Source organism: Girardinichthys multiradiatus, chromosome 15 (genome assembly GCF_021462225.1).
Source record: "Girardinichthys multiradiatus isolate DD_20200921_A chromosome 15, DD_fGirMul_XY1, whole genome shotgun sequence".
In the NCBI taxonomy this organism is placed as follows: Eukaryota; Metazoa; Chordata; class Actinopteri; order Cyprinodontiformes; family Goodeidae; genus Girardinichthys; species Girardinichthys multiradiatus.
The window spans coordinates 35,358,737-35,376,998 of record NC_061808.1 but is presented as its reverse complement, the minus strand read 5'-3'; the positions used below and the strand labels follow the sequence as shown (position 1 = coordinate 35,376,998).

The 18,262-nt window shown below is 38.5% G+C and overlaps 1 protein-coding gene across 6 annotated transcripts in view; it reads left to right on the top strand.

Annotated features, from left to right (window-relative positions):
- Positions 1-18,262, top strand: part of tube1 (tubulin, epsilon 1) — a 35,127-nt gene that overhangs the window by 15,712 nt on the left and 1,153 nt on the right. For 3 of the 6 annotated variants that reach the window (XM_047388269.1, XM_047388268.1, XM_047388273.1), the window contains 9 exons: positions 19-76; positions 4,565-4,680; positions 6,155-6,276; positions 7,192-7,311; positions 9,292-9,479; positions 9,582-9,754; positions 11,562-11,702; positions 15,883-16,023; positions 17,756-17,930. In XM_047388269.1, coding sequence (XP_047244225.1) covers positions 19-76; positions 4,565-4,680; positions 6,155-6,276; positions 7,192-7,311; positions 9,292-9,479; positions 9,582-9,754; positions 11,562-11,702; positions 15,883-16,023; positions 17,756-17,930 — 1,234 coding nt within the window. The remainder of the gene's footprint in view (positions 1-18; positions 77-4,564; positions 4,681-6,154; positions 6,277-7,191; positions 7,312-9,291; positions 9,480-9,581; positions 9,755-11,561; positions 11,703-15,882; positions 16,024-17,755; positions 17,931-18,262) is intronic. The other 3 variants (XM_047388272.1, XM_047388270.1, XM_047388271.1) reach the window with 2 other exon arrangements.

The following is an 18,262-nucleotide window of genomic DNA, read 5'->3' as shown; positions in this document are numbered from 1 at the left end:
TTTGTCTTACATTTCCAGGAAAAGTTCTAGTGGAGCATGTTGTGTTGGAGGGAGGATCCAACGTCTGAAGGCCAGGGTAAGTCCTACCAACCTTTAGTAAGAATTGCTTGTCACTGGTGATCCAGGGTTTGTTACTAGGGAAGCAACTGCCTGTTCTGGTGGAGATAGAATTATCCACACAAAAGTTTAATCTGTCACACACTCAGTCATGGCATTAACATCCTCTCCATGTGGATAGCACAGTGTATCCCAGTGTGTGGCCTCAAAACAACCCTGCAGGGATTCTTCAGCTTCCTGTGACCACCTTCTCACAGTTCTCTTTATTGCAGGTTGACTCTAAACAAGGAGTTTATATTCCAGCCAGAGACAAACAAGGTTGTGATCTAAATGCCCAGAGGAGGTCTTGCTTTGGAGCGTATGAATCCTTGACATTAAACAAATCCAACATCTTGATTACACACGGAAACAATGATGTGCTGACCCTGGAGAAACATGCTTTCATTTTGCACTACGATTGTGAACACAGCAGATGGACACTGCAGCTTGATTTGATATAAATTCCTTGAGCAATATACATTCACCTTGCCAGTTTTCTGTGTAAACCTATTCATTCCGCCAGTTGCTGTTCAAATAGCAGATAAGTCACTAACAATGCAGAAACTAAATGGCCCCTTTCCCATCGAAAGCCTCAGCATTTAAAGTCCCAGAATATGTTTTTCCTGAGTAACTGGAATGTTATGTTATTTTTCCACTGCCTTGCGAGGCCCCAGACCATTTATTTAAATAATCCTAATGATGTATGTGGAGATTGTGAAGAAACCTGGACTACATCTTCATTCCAGCAGATGGCATTACTCCTTCACTCCGTTTAAAAGACTATTAGCTAATAAATCTTTTTTGTGTCAACTGATAAATAATAGATGATTAACAGCTTTATAGTTATACGGCTGATTGATTCCTTCCATTATTCCTTAAATTGCATTGGATCCATGAGCAGGAAAAGTTAAAAACATTATTTTACATTTAATCTTTTACCAACCTGCATCTGGCCAGAGTTGTTTTACAACAGCATGATTCATTTACAATAACTACGAAACACTAACACTCTTATTCTTCTTGTATTATCAACAGGTAAACTTATTTCAGATAATTACAGAACAATTTCTTTTTTATTTTATTTTAGATGTGGTAAAGATGACTTAATGAACTCTAAAGCAAGGGTCAGAATGGAGAAAGAAAGAGACTTCAGTGAATTTGTATGTGGCCTCATTGTTTGTACCAGATGGTGCTGGTCCAAATGTTTTACCAACAAGCATCTCTCTTGTCGACAGAGAATGGTCTGAAGTTTTGTGGACCAACATGCCATGTTAATGTCTGAGATCAGAGTAGAAATGGAAAACCTGTTCACAATGATAGAAATGCAGCAGTAGCTCAAATTAGCCACTCGTTAGAACAAAGGTATGCAGAACACCTTCTCTGAACACACACCACATGGAAGCTTGAAGCAGATAGCCTGCAGCAGCAGAAGGTTACAAGGGTGCAGCTCTTGTTAGCTAAGAGCAGGACACTGAGGTACAGGGTCATCACAATGTGACCAAAACAGATTGAGAAACCGTGTCTGGTCCGATGAGTCTTGAGTTCAGCTGCAACATTTAGATATTTGGGTCATAAGTGGACTAAGCAACATAAAAGCATCAATCCATCTGGCACAGTGGTTTAACCTTTTGTTGGTAGGTGTTGGCACATGTTGGACTCTTTAATAATATACAGGTCCTTCTAAAAAAATTAGCATATTGTGATAAAGTTCATTATTTTCCATAATGTCATGATGAAAATGTAACATTCATATATTTTAGATTCATTGCACACTAACTGAAATATTTCAGGTCTTTTATTGTTTTAATACGGATGATTTTGGCATACAGCTCATGAAAACCCAAAATTCCTATCTCACAAAATTAGCATATTTTATCCGACCAATAAAAGAAAAGTGTTTTTAATACAAAAAACGTCAACCTTCAAATAATCATGTACAGTTATGCACTCAATACTTGGTCGGGAATCCTTTGGCAGAAATGACTGCTTCAATGCGGCGTGGCATGGAGGCAATCAGCCTGTGGCACTGCTGAGGTCTTATGGAGGCCCAGGATGCTTCGATAGCAGCCTTTAGCTCATCCAGAGTGTTGGGTCTTGAGTCTCTCAACGTTCTCTTCACAATGTCCCACAGATTCTCTATGGGGTTCAGGTCAGGAGAGTTGGCAGGCCAATTGAGCACAGTGATACCATGGTCAGTAAACCATTTACCAGTGGTTTTGGCACTGTGAGCAGGTGCCAGGTCATGCTGAAAAATGAAATGTTCATCTCCATAAAGCTTTTCAGCAGATGGAAGCATGAAGTGCTCCAAAATCTCCTGATAGCTAGCTGCATTGACACTGCCCTTGATAAAACACAGTGGACCAACACCAGCAGCTGACACGGCACCCCAGACCATCACTGACTGTGGGTACTTGACACTGGACTTCTGGCATTTTGGCATTTCCTTCTCCCCAGTCTTCCTCCAGACTCTGGCACCTTGATTTCAGAATGACATGCAGAATTTGCTTTCATCCGAAAAAAGTACTTTGGACCACTGACCAACAGTCCAGTGCCTTGATACAGCACTCTGGGAACAGCCTATTCGTTCAGAAATGTCTTTCTGTGTCTTACCCTCTTGCTTGAGGGTGTCAATAGTGGCCTTCTGGACAGCAGTCAGGTCGGCAGTCTTACCCATGATTGGGGTTTTGAGTGATGAACCAGGCTGGGAGTTTTAAAGGCCTCAGGAATCTTTTGCAGGTGTTTAGAGTTAACTCGTTGATTCAGATGATTAGGTTCATAGCTCGTTTAGAGACCCTTTTAATGATATGCTAATTTTGTGAGATAGGAATTTGGGGTTTTCATGAGCTGTATGCCAAAATCATCCGTATTAAGACAATAAAAGACCTGAAATATTTCAGTTAGTGTGCAATGAATCTAAAATATATGAATGTTAAATTTTCATCATGACATTATGGAAAATAATGAACTTTATCACAATATGCTAATATTTTGAGAAGGACCTGTACATTGATCCTTGTTTAAAGACCACAGCCTACCAGAGTATTGTTGCTGACCATGTCCATTCCTTCATGACCACAGTGTACCCATCTTCTGATGGTTACTTCCAGCAGGATAAGGTACCATGTCACAAAGCGCAAATCATCTCAGATTTAGCTTTCTTGAACATGAGTTCACTTTACTCCCAATAGGATCCACAGGCAACAGATCTGAATCCAACAGAGCGCCTTTGGAATGTGTTGGACAGGAGTTTCACATCCAAAATGTATAGCAGAAAAATCTGCCGCATTTGAGATGCTGTCAAGTTAATATTGACCAGAATCTCTAAGAAGCATTTCCAAAACCTTGTTGATTCTATTCCATTACGTGTATCTAATAAAGTGTCCCATGAGTGTAAACTGAAGTAAAGTTGGCTGATTATTTTTTTAGGAGCACAAAGTACATTTGAAATGTGTTTCTTCATTGAGACATTAACTTCTTAAACCAGTAAAAATCTTTTAACAATGAATTAACATTTGATCGCTGAGGTAAAAAATCTAAAATCATGTAATCTGTCTCCACGAAGAGGGAAGCACTAAAGTTTTCATGTCACCATGCTGCCATGCATGTCACTTCCACACCCCTACTCAAGGTCTCTTGAATACATTGGAAAACAGCCAGCCAATCATACTGCTGTATTCATGTCACATTAAACAACAATATTCACACAGTGTTCCCTATGTAAACTATACACAAGTTCTCTGGTCACAAACCCTTCTCATAATTATCATTATTTTCCAAAAAGCTGTCGGTTGTTTTACTTAAATCTTCAAAAGTCATTCTGCATGATTCATAGGAGCAGTGCTTGTCTGACTGATAACAGATGCTGTTATCTGTCCTGCTGAGGAGGTTGGATGATATTGACTGTATGATATAAGACTATTGAGCAAGTCAAGTTTTAACAACAGTAACCATGATTGGTAACAGCAATGAGTTTCTTTAGTCTCAATATGATTTAACAATCTAAAAAACATAACGTGTGATGCACTTAATTTTAAACATTCTTCGTTTCTGATTATTTTTTCCTTCTCAATGTTTTGGCCCATCAAGATCTAGATTTTATATATAAACATGATAAAAAGCCAGGCTAGGTTTTAGGTTTTGCTTGATTTTAGATATCTTCGTTTTCTGAAAGTTGGCATTAAAAAAGACATTAAAAGAAAGGAAAAAGCAGCCTGAATATCACTGGAGTCATAATAAGTCCTGAGTAAAGTGCTCAAAATGATTCATTATCATGATGAGAAAGAATTAAATAATATATTTCAAAAGTGCTGGGATAAAAGAAACTTTACAGCTTTCTTGTTCAGTTTTGTATGTTTCAAAGAACAGAAACAGTGAAAATGTGTCGACCATCTGTTCAATCACAGCCTATTTTCTAGGAGGAATTTGCTTGTGTGTGACAGGCCACATTCTCACATATTTGCATCCACAGGCGGTCCTCATTGATATGGAGGAGGGCGTGGTCAACGGGATCCTGCAGGGCCCACTGAGGGAGGTGTTTGACAGCACTCAGCTCCTCACAGACGTGTCAGGTTCAGGCAACAACTGGTGAGAGACGGACTCGCTACAGGAGTCCTCCAAGCTCTGACTGGGTGGAGCAACTGTGACACACCACCATTTGTAATATGCCACAGCTATTTTACAATCATTCACTGCACTGTTACAACATACTGATTTCTACTGGTGCTGTTGTTGTTTTTGGTTCAGGGAATTAAAATATCTTAACTATAAACATCATATGAATTATGTGATGAATGCACAAAGACTTTTAAAAAACACAAATATCTGTACTTTCATTTTTGATTATTCTAAAATAATATTACTGTACTTTAATCAAAAGACGTGTGAAAGTTTTCCCAGCAAATGTTCTGCTGATGACAGCTACTGTTAGAACCAAAGAAAAGATGTCTGTGAACTGGAGCTGTTAGTGACTCACTGAGAGAAGAATTTAAAGCATATTAAAGGGGAGTTCCCACAAGAGACTTAAAACTGCTTTAATGTCTTTTTCTACTGGAACAATTAGCCTGTAACTGTAGACTGTAGGGTGAGAAGCACGTCTTCAATTCTTAACATAACCTTTTGTCTTGTGTCACAAAATACGCTGGCGCCTTGTTTGGTGGTTCATTCATTCCAGTTCCAGGTGAAGAAATTACTTTTGCAAAATGAGCTTAAGTTTTACAGTTTAACATGAGCTGTTACTGAGTTATGTGACCTTATCAAGCCAGAACCTGTTAAGAGTCCTGAACATTCTGAACCACTCAAAAAGTGTACAAAATGCAATTAGTGTGTCAGCTAATCTCATTACACAGCAACGTTACAGTGACTTAGATCAAATATTGACATCCCTTTTCACATTTTGTCAGGTTTTTACCACAGACTAATGTGTTTTATTGGAATTTTATGCATGGTTAAGTAGAAGGAAAATTATGCCTGCTCTCAGCCAAATTGGACAGAGAGTATCTGTGAATGGCAATTTTCAACTTTTGCAAAATGTTCCAGGCCATTCTAACACATAAATGGTTTGATCTAAACCACTTCTTTATGGCTTTATGGCAATTAAACATTTCCAACTTCCTCCCTGACCTGTCTGCTCTGTTCCTTAGTCTTCATGATGCTGTTCATCATGATCTCTGAGGCTCTCATTGAACATCTGCATTTATACTGAAATCAAACCAAACACAGGTAGCCTGTGTTTATTAATTAGGTGACTTCTGAAGGGAATTGGTAGCACTGTATTTTATTTGGAGCTATTAGATAACATTTTCAGTTTTTTATTTGTATAAAAAATGAAAACCGTGTATCATTTTCCTTCCACTCCACAGTTATGTGCTACTTTGTGCTGATTTGTTACATTGTATTCAAGTAAAGCAAGCATGCATTCAGGATAGGCGGCTGACCGAAATGCATGCCTTGCAAAGTCTTATAATTCCTTGTTCTGCATACAGACTTTAAGTTTAGAGATTCCCTATGATTCAGTAAACCGTGGTACAATTTTATTAAGCTTTTAAATGTTTCCTTCCAGGGCTGTTGGCCACCTGACGTACGGCTCGGCCTATAGAGAGTCAATAGTGAACACACTGAGAAAGACTGCAGAACACTGTGACTGTCTCCAGTGCTTCTTTCTTATTCACTCAATGGGAGGAGGTAAGTCACTGCAATGCTCTGACCACCGGTTGTGTAAATGAATTAATCTTGTAGTACAGAGGATGTCCATGTATTCCCATATTCACGTTTCAGGCCTGACAAACTAGTATTTTCTCAGCAAAGTCCCTCTTTGCATATAATTTGACAGTATTATGTAAATTTGAAAAATAATACTGGCAGTTAAATTTTAGATGTAATTCAAACTCTTTTCAACTAAACCTGAGGTTTAGTTTTTTTTTTGTTGCTCAGTTATCTCATTTTTATCTGTCTACGGGATACAAAGATGCTCCTATCAGGCTTTTACTGGCTGATTCCTTTTTCCAGATTCCTTTACCATCTGATCTATCTATTCCAATTTTGGCTCATTTTAGTTTTATTTTATACAAAACATCCAGACTCTCATTTATACAATTAAATATAACTAAGTTCCTTTATAAACTTGGTGGAATAAATACAAAGCATAACGGGATTAACAAGTTTCTATTCATTGCTGCATCAAAGCATTCAGATGAAACGTGATATTTACACATCCTGTTTAACAAGACACAGCCTTTATTCTTACCCTGACTTTAAATTAGACAAAACTCTTCCTGTTTTATTTCACTTAGAATTAACTAAATTATTTCTATTTCTTAAACACCAGACTAATTCATTTTTCTTCAAATTCATAAGTTTACATACACTAACATTACTACGCCACTAAATATTTTAGCAAAGCCTAGATGATGATGTAGTCATGGCTTGGCAAGCTTCTTATGGGTTAATTTACCAGATCAGAGTTTAACCCAAGGCACGCAGGTATTTTAAGAAACCTTCTGAACACTGCTTCTGGGTTTCACATGCGAAAATCTAAAGAAAACAGGCAGGTTGTCAGGTAGAGAATTATGTCCATCAATAAGTCTGGTTTTTCTTTAGATGTAATCTCCAGATACCTGATCGTGCCATGTTCTTCTGCTCCAACAAGTATACACGGCAATGTGTCTATCAACTCCAGGACAAAAACAAAAGAGCTTGTGAAGATACTGGCTGAAGATGGTAAGAGTCCTGTACCAACATGGGCTGAAAGGCCACTCAGACAGGAAGAAGCCATTACTCTTAAAAGTAGCATTACAAGTCAGATTACAGTTCACAAAACATTCTGGGACAAAGACATTGATTCCTGGAGACTTTTTCTGTGGATTGATGAAACTTGTGTTTGGCCACAGATGAAAAGGTGACAGCCTTGGTTGTAATCATTCAGAAACTAAATAAATGTGATTTGCCCTCAGTCTGAAGCTCCATGCAAAATTCTTGCATCATGAGTGGACCTTGAGGAAGTTGAAGGATAAGCCCACAACTACAGAGGTGCAGCTTGTTAACGATCTAAAGGCAGTTTGAACTAAGAACACCTTTGGCAACACACTAAGCTGTAATGGATTGACACCTTGCAACCCCCCCTGTAAAAAAGACACATGCACAGGCTTGTCATTGTTGGTTGTCGTGATTGTTGCTGAACAAGTAATTGGACTCTTGAACAAAAATTAGCTTTTTAAAAAACATCCACTAGGCCTTTGGAGAACCTCAGCACTATTGTGAGTAATCACTTGATTTGCTGGTTGTTGTTGATAATAGTAATTTTTCACTTTTAGTTTTATTAGACTGGAGTTCTACATGTGACACTGTGGATCACTGCATTTTGTTGAATCGTCTAGTGCACTGGGTGGGCATGGTTGGTACATTTTTTAGGTGTTTTGCCATAATTTGCTGTGGTCATTGGTTAGTCACTGTCATCTTCAGTAAAGATGAGCTGTGGGGTACCTCACGAGTCCATCCTTGGAGCTCTTCTGGGACATGTCATCTGCATACATAGTGTTAACTTTCAGTCATTAGCTGCCATATATCCCTTTTAAACCCATTAACACTTTAAATATCTTGGATGCAGTAATTCAGTGCATCAAGTGTATGTGCTAGATGCTACTGAACGTGTTGCTGCTAACTATTGACCTACATCTATTAAAGTTTCATTGATTTAATTTTTGATTTATATTACCAGTTTTATTATTTATTGACTTGTCTTATTACCCATTTGTATGTTCCTGCACTGCTGTTTTGTTTTAATCCTGATGAAACTTCTATCTATGAAAGGTGCCATGTAGATGACATGTATTACTATTAATTCTAAGTTTCCAGGTGAACATCTACGTGATTAAGACAAGACTTGGGAGAACGTTCTGTGGTCAAATGAGAACAAAATAAGACATTTTGCCATCAACTCCAAGAAACTTGAAGCATATGAAGTGTTCGCTAAAGATGAGTGGGCCAAAAATCCCAGAGATACCTGCAACTCTGGTGCCCAACTAATAGAAAAATCTTCACAGCAAATATTCTCTAATAATGTTCTGAGATGTGTTTTACTAGGAAATCAAAAACTTCTTTCAGTCAATGACACCCAAATTAATTTTTCACTTTTCTGCATTGTTTTTTCTTGGGTTTTGATCAATATTGTGCTACTCTTTATTAAACTGAACGTGCTATAAAAATTACAGACTGTTAATTTCTTTATGAACAACATCAGCAGCAGATTGGATAATTATTTTCTCCCATGTTTTTAATAAGATGCATGCATTACTTATCTAACATTCTTGTTAAAAAAAAAATGTGTTATTTTAACAGTGTTTAAGCTTTAGAGCCTCAGAGTTGCACATTCCTGGACAATTTGGAGCTGATTTCACTCAGTAAGAGTGCATCTCCTGCAGAAATCCTTTCCTAGTTTAGTCCTCATAAACTCACTCATAAAACAAAACTGCTAAAAACATCAGGACCAAATTGTGGGCAGATTCTCCTGAAGTTTCAAAGTATTTCATAAGCACAATAAAAGCTTAAGGGTGAGCTGTGTACCTGGACCTATTTCTGCATGTCTTTCTCCCTTCTTTATCCTTTTTCCTGTTGAGCAACACTTAAATTAAGGGTGGTGGTTTCACATGCCAGTTCCTCTGTTATTGTCATTTGTATAAACATACTGACTCTGATTTTAAGGTACAGGGTCCGGTCTGGGGACCAGAGTACTCAGCCTGCTGGAAGAGGAGTTTTCTGATGTTTGTCGCATCGTCACCACCATGTATCCATCAGCAGAAGATGATGTCATCACTTCTCCTTACAACAGTGTCCTTGCTATGAGAGAGCTGACAGAACATGCTGACTGTGTCCTGCCTGTGGAAAACCAGGTTTCATTTTCTCTTCTCCTTGCAGAAAGCTATACATAATAAATAAAACCCTGATTGTTGTTTTTCCTGTATTTTTTTTTCTCTTCGCTTTTTCCATTCCAGTCTTTGGTGGACATTGTGAACAAGATCAGTCTTATGTCTCATGGTGCAAAGCCTGGGTGTGTGCTAAAGAAGGACTGCACTGTCACCTCAGGACATGGCTCGCTCAGTCCAACAGAGAAGCCCTTTGATGCAATGAATAACATAGTGGCTAACCTGCTGCTCAATATTACCAGGTATGAAACTGCACATAACCACCTAACATCTAAAAATACAGCTTAATGCTGCAGACATTTAGGCTAAAACTGCCTAAAAAAGATTCTGTATAGAAGTACTGAAGCTGTTATTTCTGAGTTATGCTAAATCATTGTGGTTGACTTACTGAAGCACCCTTTCTTTTTACAATGTTTATATCTAAACTACCTTGTAAATTTTAACAAGCAGAAAGATCATGTTTATGTAAACCCCATTTCATCTGCATATGTTCTGAAACTAATACTGAAAAATATCTTCATATGACCCAAACTAAAACTCAGTTTTAGGTCACGGTTGAAGTTATATGTGTTTTTGATACAACATAAAGGGAAATAATACCAATATGTTCAAACTATAAATAAAGATTCATTCATACATTCATTGATTTATTTATTTATATAGAGCTTTTAAACAAAAAGCACTTAACAGTACAATCACAAAATCACAATGAAAATTACAAAACATATTCCCATAAAATCAGCTACAGGAAAATAAGAATCATAGCTAAAATGCTACCATGCTACTTAGTATTAACTGCCTGCCTAAAAAAGTAAGTTTTGAGCTTAGATTCAAAGATGCCTGGGTCAGTGGTGGAGCAAGTGTCTGAAGGAAGTTGACTCTAAAGTCTTGGTGCTGCCAGTTAAAAAACACGGTCACCTAATGCTTAATTCTGGTCCCTGGAACATCCAATGAAAGTTGATTTGATGACCTTAGGGATCTGCTATTTACAGAAAGACTTAAAGTTCAGATAAATAAGGTGGGGCCAGGCCTTTAAGATTTGAAACACAAACAATAATAGTTTAAAATCAAATTTAAAATGATCAGGAAACCACTGTAAAGAGCATAAGACAGATATGATGTGGTCACGTCCAGAGGTTCAATTCAGTTTTATTTATATAGCGCCTATTCACAACACGTCATCTCAAGGCACGTTACATAGTCGATTGAATTGAATCAAACAGATTTCAAGTCAGGATCATACATTCCAATTAATCCTAACAATCAAACAGTGCAGTCAGATTCAGTTATTTATTTAAATTGGATAAAAAGTTTTTCTATCTAAGGAAATCCAGCAGATTGCATCCAGTCAGAGACTTGTAGCATTCACTCCTCCTGGATGAGCATGTAGAGACAGTGGACAGTCACTGGCGTTGACTTTGCAGCAATCCCTCATACTGAGCATGCATGTAGTGACAGTGGAGAGGAAAAACTCCCTTTTAACAGGAAGAAACCTCCAGCAGAACCAGAACCAGGCTCAGTGTGAGCGGCCATCTGCCACGACCGACTGGGGGTTTGAGAGAACAGAGCAGAGACAGAAAAAGAACATAGAGGCACTGATCCAGGAGTACTTTCTATGGGAAAGAAAAGTAAATCATTAATGGTAGTAGCTCCTGTCAGTTAAAAGACGGGCAGAGTTGAAAATGTTTTAGGGAAGACTGAGTGACACTGATATAGGGTCCATTACAATAGTTGAGAACTGTTCCTCCCTGCTGTCACCCTGATGTTGCTCAGATGATATTTTAATTTTGTTTTCATTATTTTTGTAGTTAGCTTTTATGTTATATGGAATCTGACTGCATTGGATAATGGTGTTAATGGATTGAAATCTCAATCTGACTATGAATCTTTTAAGTTAGGTTGTGTTGGAATACAATGGAATTAATTGAGTGAATTTGGATTGAACTGGACTCTTTGGTCTATATGAATAAACATTGGATTAGCTTCACTCCTTTTTTTCTGGACATCTTCAAACTTTAATGAGTCACAATGATTTCTCTGTGATTACAGTTCTGCACGGTTTGAGGGCTCTCTCAACATGGATCTGAATGAGATTGCCATGAACCTGGTCCCCTTCCCGCGTTTACACTACCTAGTGCCCAGCCTCACACCCCTGTACACGCTGGCAGATGTCAACATTCCCACTAGAAGGTCTGCTTTATTGCTGTCAGAGCAGCTATTTTTACCTCACACTTGTGTTTCCCACTGCGCTCTGGGAGTTTAGGTTACATAAAGTCCTCAGTGAATACCTCTCTGATGTTGATTTAAAACATGAAGAGGTAGCAGCAAACTCAGCAGATGCTTCCTTACTTGCATTCTAAAAGATAACTACAAGTAGAGTTTATGTCACTATGTTCACTAGCTCTCAAAATATTCATAACCCTGGAATGTTTTCTTTTTTGTTGCATTACAACCAAAAACTTCAATGTAATTTACTTTTTCTTGTTTAGACCAACACAAGGTAGTACAGAATAGTAAAGTGAAAGGAAAATATGTTTTTCAGAATAGAAAAAAAGAATCTGAAAGTGTGACAAGCATCTGTACACAGAATCCTTGAGTTAATTTTTTGTAGAATGTAGAAACACCTTTAGCTGCGATTACAGCAGCAGGTCTTTTAGGGGTATGTCTTTGCCAACTTTTTACGTCTTTGCAAAATAACAAGTTCAGTCAGATTGGATGGAGAGGGTTTGTGAGCATATATTTTAAAATCTTTCTACAAATTCTCAGTGGGATCTAGCTCTGGACTTTGACTGGGCCATGCACACAACAGTATACTTTGATCTAAACCTTTCCATTGCAGCCCTGGCTGAACGTTTTGGGCTGTTGCCACACTGGGAGCGAACCTCTGCCCCAGTCTCAGGTCTTTTACAGCCTCAAGCAGGATTTCTTTCTGGACTGTCCTGTATCTTCATCCATTTATCTTTCCATGAACTCGGACAAGCTTTCCTTTTTCCTGCTAAAGAAAAGCATAAGCATGTTCCAGCTGATGTGCAGTGTTAATTTTCATGCACATATAATATTTTGCACATAGGGGGAAAAAAGTAACATTTTGGTCCCATCTGATGAGAATACCTTCTTCACAAGTCTGGTGTGTTGCCTGCATGGCTGGTTGCAACCTACAAACAGGACTTCTTATTGTTTTCTTCTTGCCACTCTTCTATTAATTCCAAATAGTTGTCAACTAATAGTTGTCCCAGCGACAGATTCTCTCCTCTATGCTGTTGATATCTGCACCTCCTGTAGTTTTACCATGGTCTTCCTAATGCTGTTCTGTCAGTTTATGTGGATTGCTATTATCTCTCCATGTTCAGATGATGAATTGAACAGAGCTCTGTGAGATGTTCATAGCTTGGGATATTGTTTTTGAACCTAACCCTTCTAAACTTCTCCATAGCGTTCTCCCTGACCTCTCTGCTGTGTTCCCTGGTCTTCATGATGCTGTTTGTTCACTAATGCTATCTGAAACTACACACTGGTTGACCCTATTTATTAATTAGGTGAATTCTGAATGCAATTGGTTACACTTGATATTTTTGGATGATATTGGAGTAAGGATGGATTAACATATTATCCTGACATTTTACAGATTATTATTTGTAGAAAGTTTTGAGAACCAGCTATCATTTCTCTTCCACCTCACAATTATGTGCTACTATGTGTAACTCTATCACATGAAATCCCAATAAAACAGACTGAGGTATGTGGTTGTCATGTGAAAAAATATGATTTTTTTTTTTTTTTCCTTTCTTCAAAATCAGAGGTTTAATTACACAAAAGCAATTTGGCTTGGCATACCTGTAGATGTATTTTAAGGCATCACCTCAGACACACTGCTTCCTTGTGTTATATAATCTATATTAAAGTTAAAGACCATGAGATAGTCCAGCAATCGTACTGTTCAGGAAGGAGTTGTGTTTTCAGTGTGAAATATGTCTATCAACCCCAGAACAAAAACAAAAGACCTTGTGAAGATGCTGCTGAACTTGGTAAGAAAGTGACCTTATCCACAGTAAAACAAGTCCTGTACCAACATTCAGTCAGAGGAAGAAGCTAGACAAAGAGCTTATTCTCTGAAAACATGTCTTATTGTCTGATGGAACTAAATTTGTGTTTTACCCCCTGATCTCAGTCCAATGGAAAAATGTAAGCAGAGCTGAAAACCTGGCTCAGTTCTGTCAAGAGAGACGGGCCAAAATTCCAGCAAACTATTGAGAAGCTTGTGGAAGAATACCCAAAGCAACTGACTGAAGTCCTACAGTTTAAAGGGCAATTCTACCAAATACTATGGAAATGTATGGAAACTTCTGATTTTCGAGAAAGTTTAAATATAAATTATTTTGATAATCCTAACGTAACTGAAATATCAAAAGTTTAGTCTGAATTTATGTCAGAGTTTGAGGAAATAATGTTTGTTACACAGTGTTGGAGTCATCCATTTTGGTCGCACATTTTGATACGCGCAGCTCAACAGACGTCGCAGCTCTGAAATCACCGAGAGTTAAAACTGGCCGAGGGGGAAAGTGTCGTTGCCATTTCCAGCGTGTCTCACGGGACAACGCAACGGAGTCGCATATCTGGAGAGACAAGAGCTCGCAGGCGAACTTTTGCTCCACAAGGCCATTCCCGGAAGAGCTTGAAAGCTGGAAATCTGTCTAATACAAGAAGACCAACAGATTTATTCGCTGATCGAAGACTGCGCCGACACCCGACGCAGGTGAAACCCACAGAAGTTTATTTCCAAGGAGATGAGTTTTCCTCCTTGTTGATTCAGTCGACTAAACGGTTCTTCATATTTTCCCCTCCTGGACGGATGAGAAGTTATCGGGTTTTTTTTTCTTGATTTGATCACGGACGCGTGGTTCCCCCTCCGCTTTATTTTCATCTTCAACTGGTGGAGAGAAGAAATTAACGTCAAAAGTAATTTCGTTCTTTTTATATTAAACCGGATAGGTGCATTTAGAGGTCTGGACAGGATGAGGCATAGTGAAGGTGATTTAGAATCACCAGTAGTTAATCCAAGGTATCAACTTGTTGCATCCAATACTAATTGAAGTGTTTTATGCTGAGCTGTGTTTTGATTTGCTGCTGAATCGTGTGTGTTCATGTTTGTCCTGCTGATCCCAAATCAGCCAGGAGTTAGAAGTTGGACTTTAAAAGTTTTTCATTCAAAGCAACTGCGGTCTGGGCCTCTTGGTCTGACCATTCTTTTGTTCCAGTTTTATTGCTGGAGTTTTTCCACTGAGTTCCCGCCTCAGAGTTTTATGACCCTTTGTCAAGATTTGGGGCGATCAGCTGGTAGTGGCTAAAGGGGCGTGGCCCCACTGTTTTATCAGCTGATTGCTGTGATGGAGACATCAACACCCCAGGAGGACTTCTCTTTCCATTTAACCCAAATTACACATTTTGTCCATAAAACTACTGGTTTGATCTTCATAGACACTAAATGCGCATATATGTTTTTCTTTTATCATTGTTAGGTAGTCATTTTTATTCCCTTTGTGTAGAATAGTGCTTGTTAGTTAGGTGAAGGTTTTTGGACCAGAATAATGGTATATCAGGATTATTTGGCTTCAATAAATCTTCATAGATATAATTAAGAGAAGAGTTTGTGTTTGTTTCATGCAAGAGTGATCAATCTGTCAAAACAAGGTCTAAGATCCTCCACCTTCGGTGAAGTGGTTGAATAAACGGTGACAGTTTGTGGTTTTGGTTAATAATTTATAATTATTAAAGAGCTTTGAGCCCATAATCACAACACCAGAGGATGTCTCTGATTTCTATTTGTAAGTAAGGGTTTTTGGTTAAGAATTTAATGTTTTTAAAATTATGATTTTAAATTATAATTCTTGCTAAATATTAATTAATCAATAGTCATAATTCTTACATACAGTGTGCTTTAGATCGATTAAAACACCTGACTGATAAAATAGGAAACAGAGTGTCTTGCTTCTAAGTGTTAACAGGAGGGAGGATATATTACGCATGAACACTCTGTTCTAAGAGATTGTGTGTTAAATGCAGACAAAATAGCCAAGCAGGGTTTGAGGAATATTCACTGGTCTCAAACTGGAGAGGGGGCGGCTCTGGTCATCAGGTTTGACTGCAGCTCTGTGGTCTGTAAATATCTAGGATTCATATTTATAAGGAAAAGAAAACTGAATTATAAAAACTGTTGTCCTGTTTTAATGCAATGCAGGGTGTTCCCATGCATACCATGGCTGCCCACTTTCTTTAGTAAATAAAGTTGTAGAAAGTTTTTCTAGTCCAAACAAATGTTTTTCAGCTAATTTGTATATTTTTCCCTGCTTTCTCCTTTATTATTGCACTCCAGATTGGATCAGATGTTTAGCGACGCCTTCAGTAAAGACCACCAGTTAATCCGAGCCGACCCTAAGCACAGCCTCTATTTGGCTTGTGCTCTCATGGTCAGGGGCAACGTGCAGGTGTCTGATCTCCGCAGGAACATCGAGAGGTCAGAACATTTCTTCACCCACCCTGACACACCCACAAATGACCCTAACCTTCATGGTTTCCAATAATACCCCCATTCAGCAGCAGCGGCACTGACTCATGACTGCTCTATTCAGCGCCCCCCTCCCTCTGCTCTCCTTTCACCGCTCTCTTCACTGAGCTTGTTTTTCTGAGATATCGAAACATAGACAGGTGTCAGAGAACATATTTGTGTGTGAGTGTTCTGTGACAAAAAGTTAGGAGGAAAGAGATAGAGGTGTCGAAATTCAGGAAGGTTTCTGCTTGGAATCTCGGCAGGGGTCTGTCTCTAGGATGTTGGTGTGCTCTTCCTGTGCTTTCTCTGCTGTGCACATATACACACTGAGTTACCGGGCATTTCTGAATGATTGTAGCAACAAATCAAGCAAAAAGAAACATATTTTTTCCATTCTGATATCAGAATTTGTAGGTTCTAAAATGATTAAACTCTGACTATAAGTGTGCAGAAAGACCAAACAGATTCCATGGTTGTGTATCTCACAAAGCCAACATGTTAAATCTCTGTGTGTCTAAAAAGTAAGACCACCCTATCTTCTTCTATTGTCCCTTACACCAGCCAGGCTATGGTAACCATTGACAGGATTTATGAGATTCTCCTGGTTTTATGATCTAACTGCTGTTATTTAAAATAGAAAAGCAACAGTTATTCTTACTGCTGTTAAAAATAAATTTTAAATTTGTTTTAATTGAATATAGTTATTGCACAAAATATTCTAGCTTATTGTTCTGCTCTTCATAGAGTAGCACAAGCTGATATTAGCAAGTAATTAGTCAAGTTGTCTGAACAAGTAGCCAGCCTGCTTCATGTCCCAGCTAATTAACCCCAAGGTGCGATCATGCAGTGTTCAGTGAAATAACCAAAAAAAGCCAAGATCTTCAACCGGCCTGAGCCAAGGGAAACTAAATGTTTTTGTAACTCATATTATGCAGGTTTCTTCAAAGAGTTATTGTAGATGGGTGGCGGCTGTCATCAGGAAGGATCTACTGTAGCTGTCAGTGTTACAGTGGATCCAAAGAAGCCTCTGAACAAAGACAATGTTATTGTAGGGCAGTCAGATGAAGAGGATGCTCAGGGTTGTCTGTCATGTTCTTCATTTTATGAAGAATCCTTTTACGTACAATCAGCTTCAGAAGTTCTAGAGGAGTACCCAGAGCAGAACCAGCCTTCATTATCAGTTTTTAAGTCATTGGAACCAGTTAACCACTGGTCTGAGTTTTAATTGGCTTACATTTAAAAGCGTTAAATCCAATAACTGCTGGTTTGCTAGCAAGAGAAATATTGGAACAGCAGAGGGAGCTTGGACCTTAAAGACACAACGGGAGAGTGTGCCAAGTGTTCTTTTTGGTTTATGGCTTCCAAGTTATTATTTCCCACATTATAAGAACTGGCTTTGTCAGAATCTATTATATATTGCACAATACCCAGAATCCTGCAGCAAATTTCAGGCCCTGCTGTGGTTCACTGTCATGGCAACTGCTTTTTCACATAGTTGACAGACTTAGCTGATTCCTCCAAAATCCTCCTTCTTACAGCTAAACCACCTCCACTCACCTGACAAAAAGCAGCAGCTTGTAACAAGCTCTGTAGAACAACTGTAATCTGTTAGCTTGTTGGTTTTCTTAAGCTACGTCTTCAGACAAGGCTTAGCAATGGATCGGAGCTGCTCTACAATCTTCTTTCTTCGTCCTCTTAGACTGAGACCATCCCTGCCGTTTGTGTCGTGGAATCAGGAGGGTTGGAAGACGGGACTGTGTTCGGTTCCTCCTGTTGGACACTCCCACTCCCTGCTAGCGTTGGCCAACAACACCTGTGTGAAGCCCACGTTCATGGAGCTGAGAGAGCGCTTTACAAAGCTCTACAGGAAGAAGGTGCTTATCAAACATACCTTTAGATACAGTTTTCCTGGCACGTTTACAGTGGTGATCATGCGTTCCCAGCATGACCATGAATGTCCCATTTATTGTTGGCTTGTATTAAGTTATTGGAGCAATTCTTTATCAAGGTTGGAATGTCAATATAGTATGCAACTCTGATGGAAAAGACATTTCAAGTTGTTTTTGATTGTATCAAATCCACAAAGGCTCTAAATTCTACTTACAGGCTCAACATAAATATAAATTTGCCAAAATATTATAAGTAATAGGTTTTATAATCTTTACTTTGACAACGAAAGCCTGTTAAATAGTAATCATAATTATGT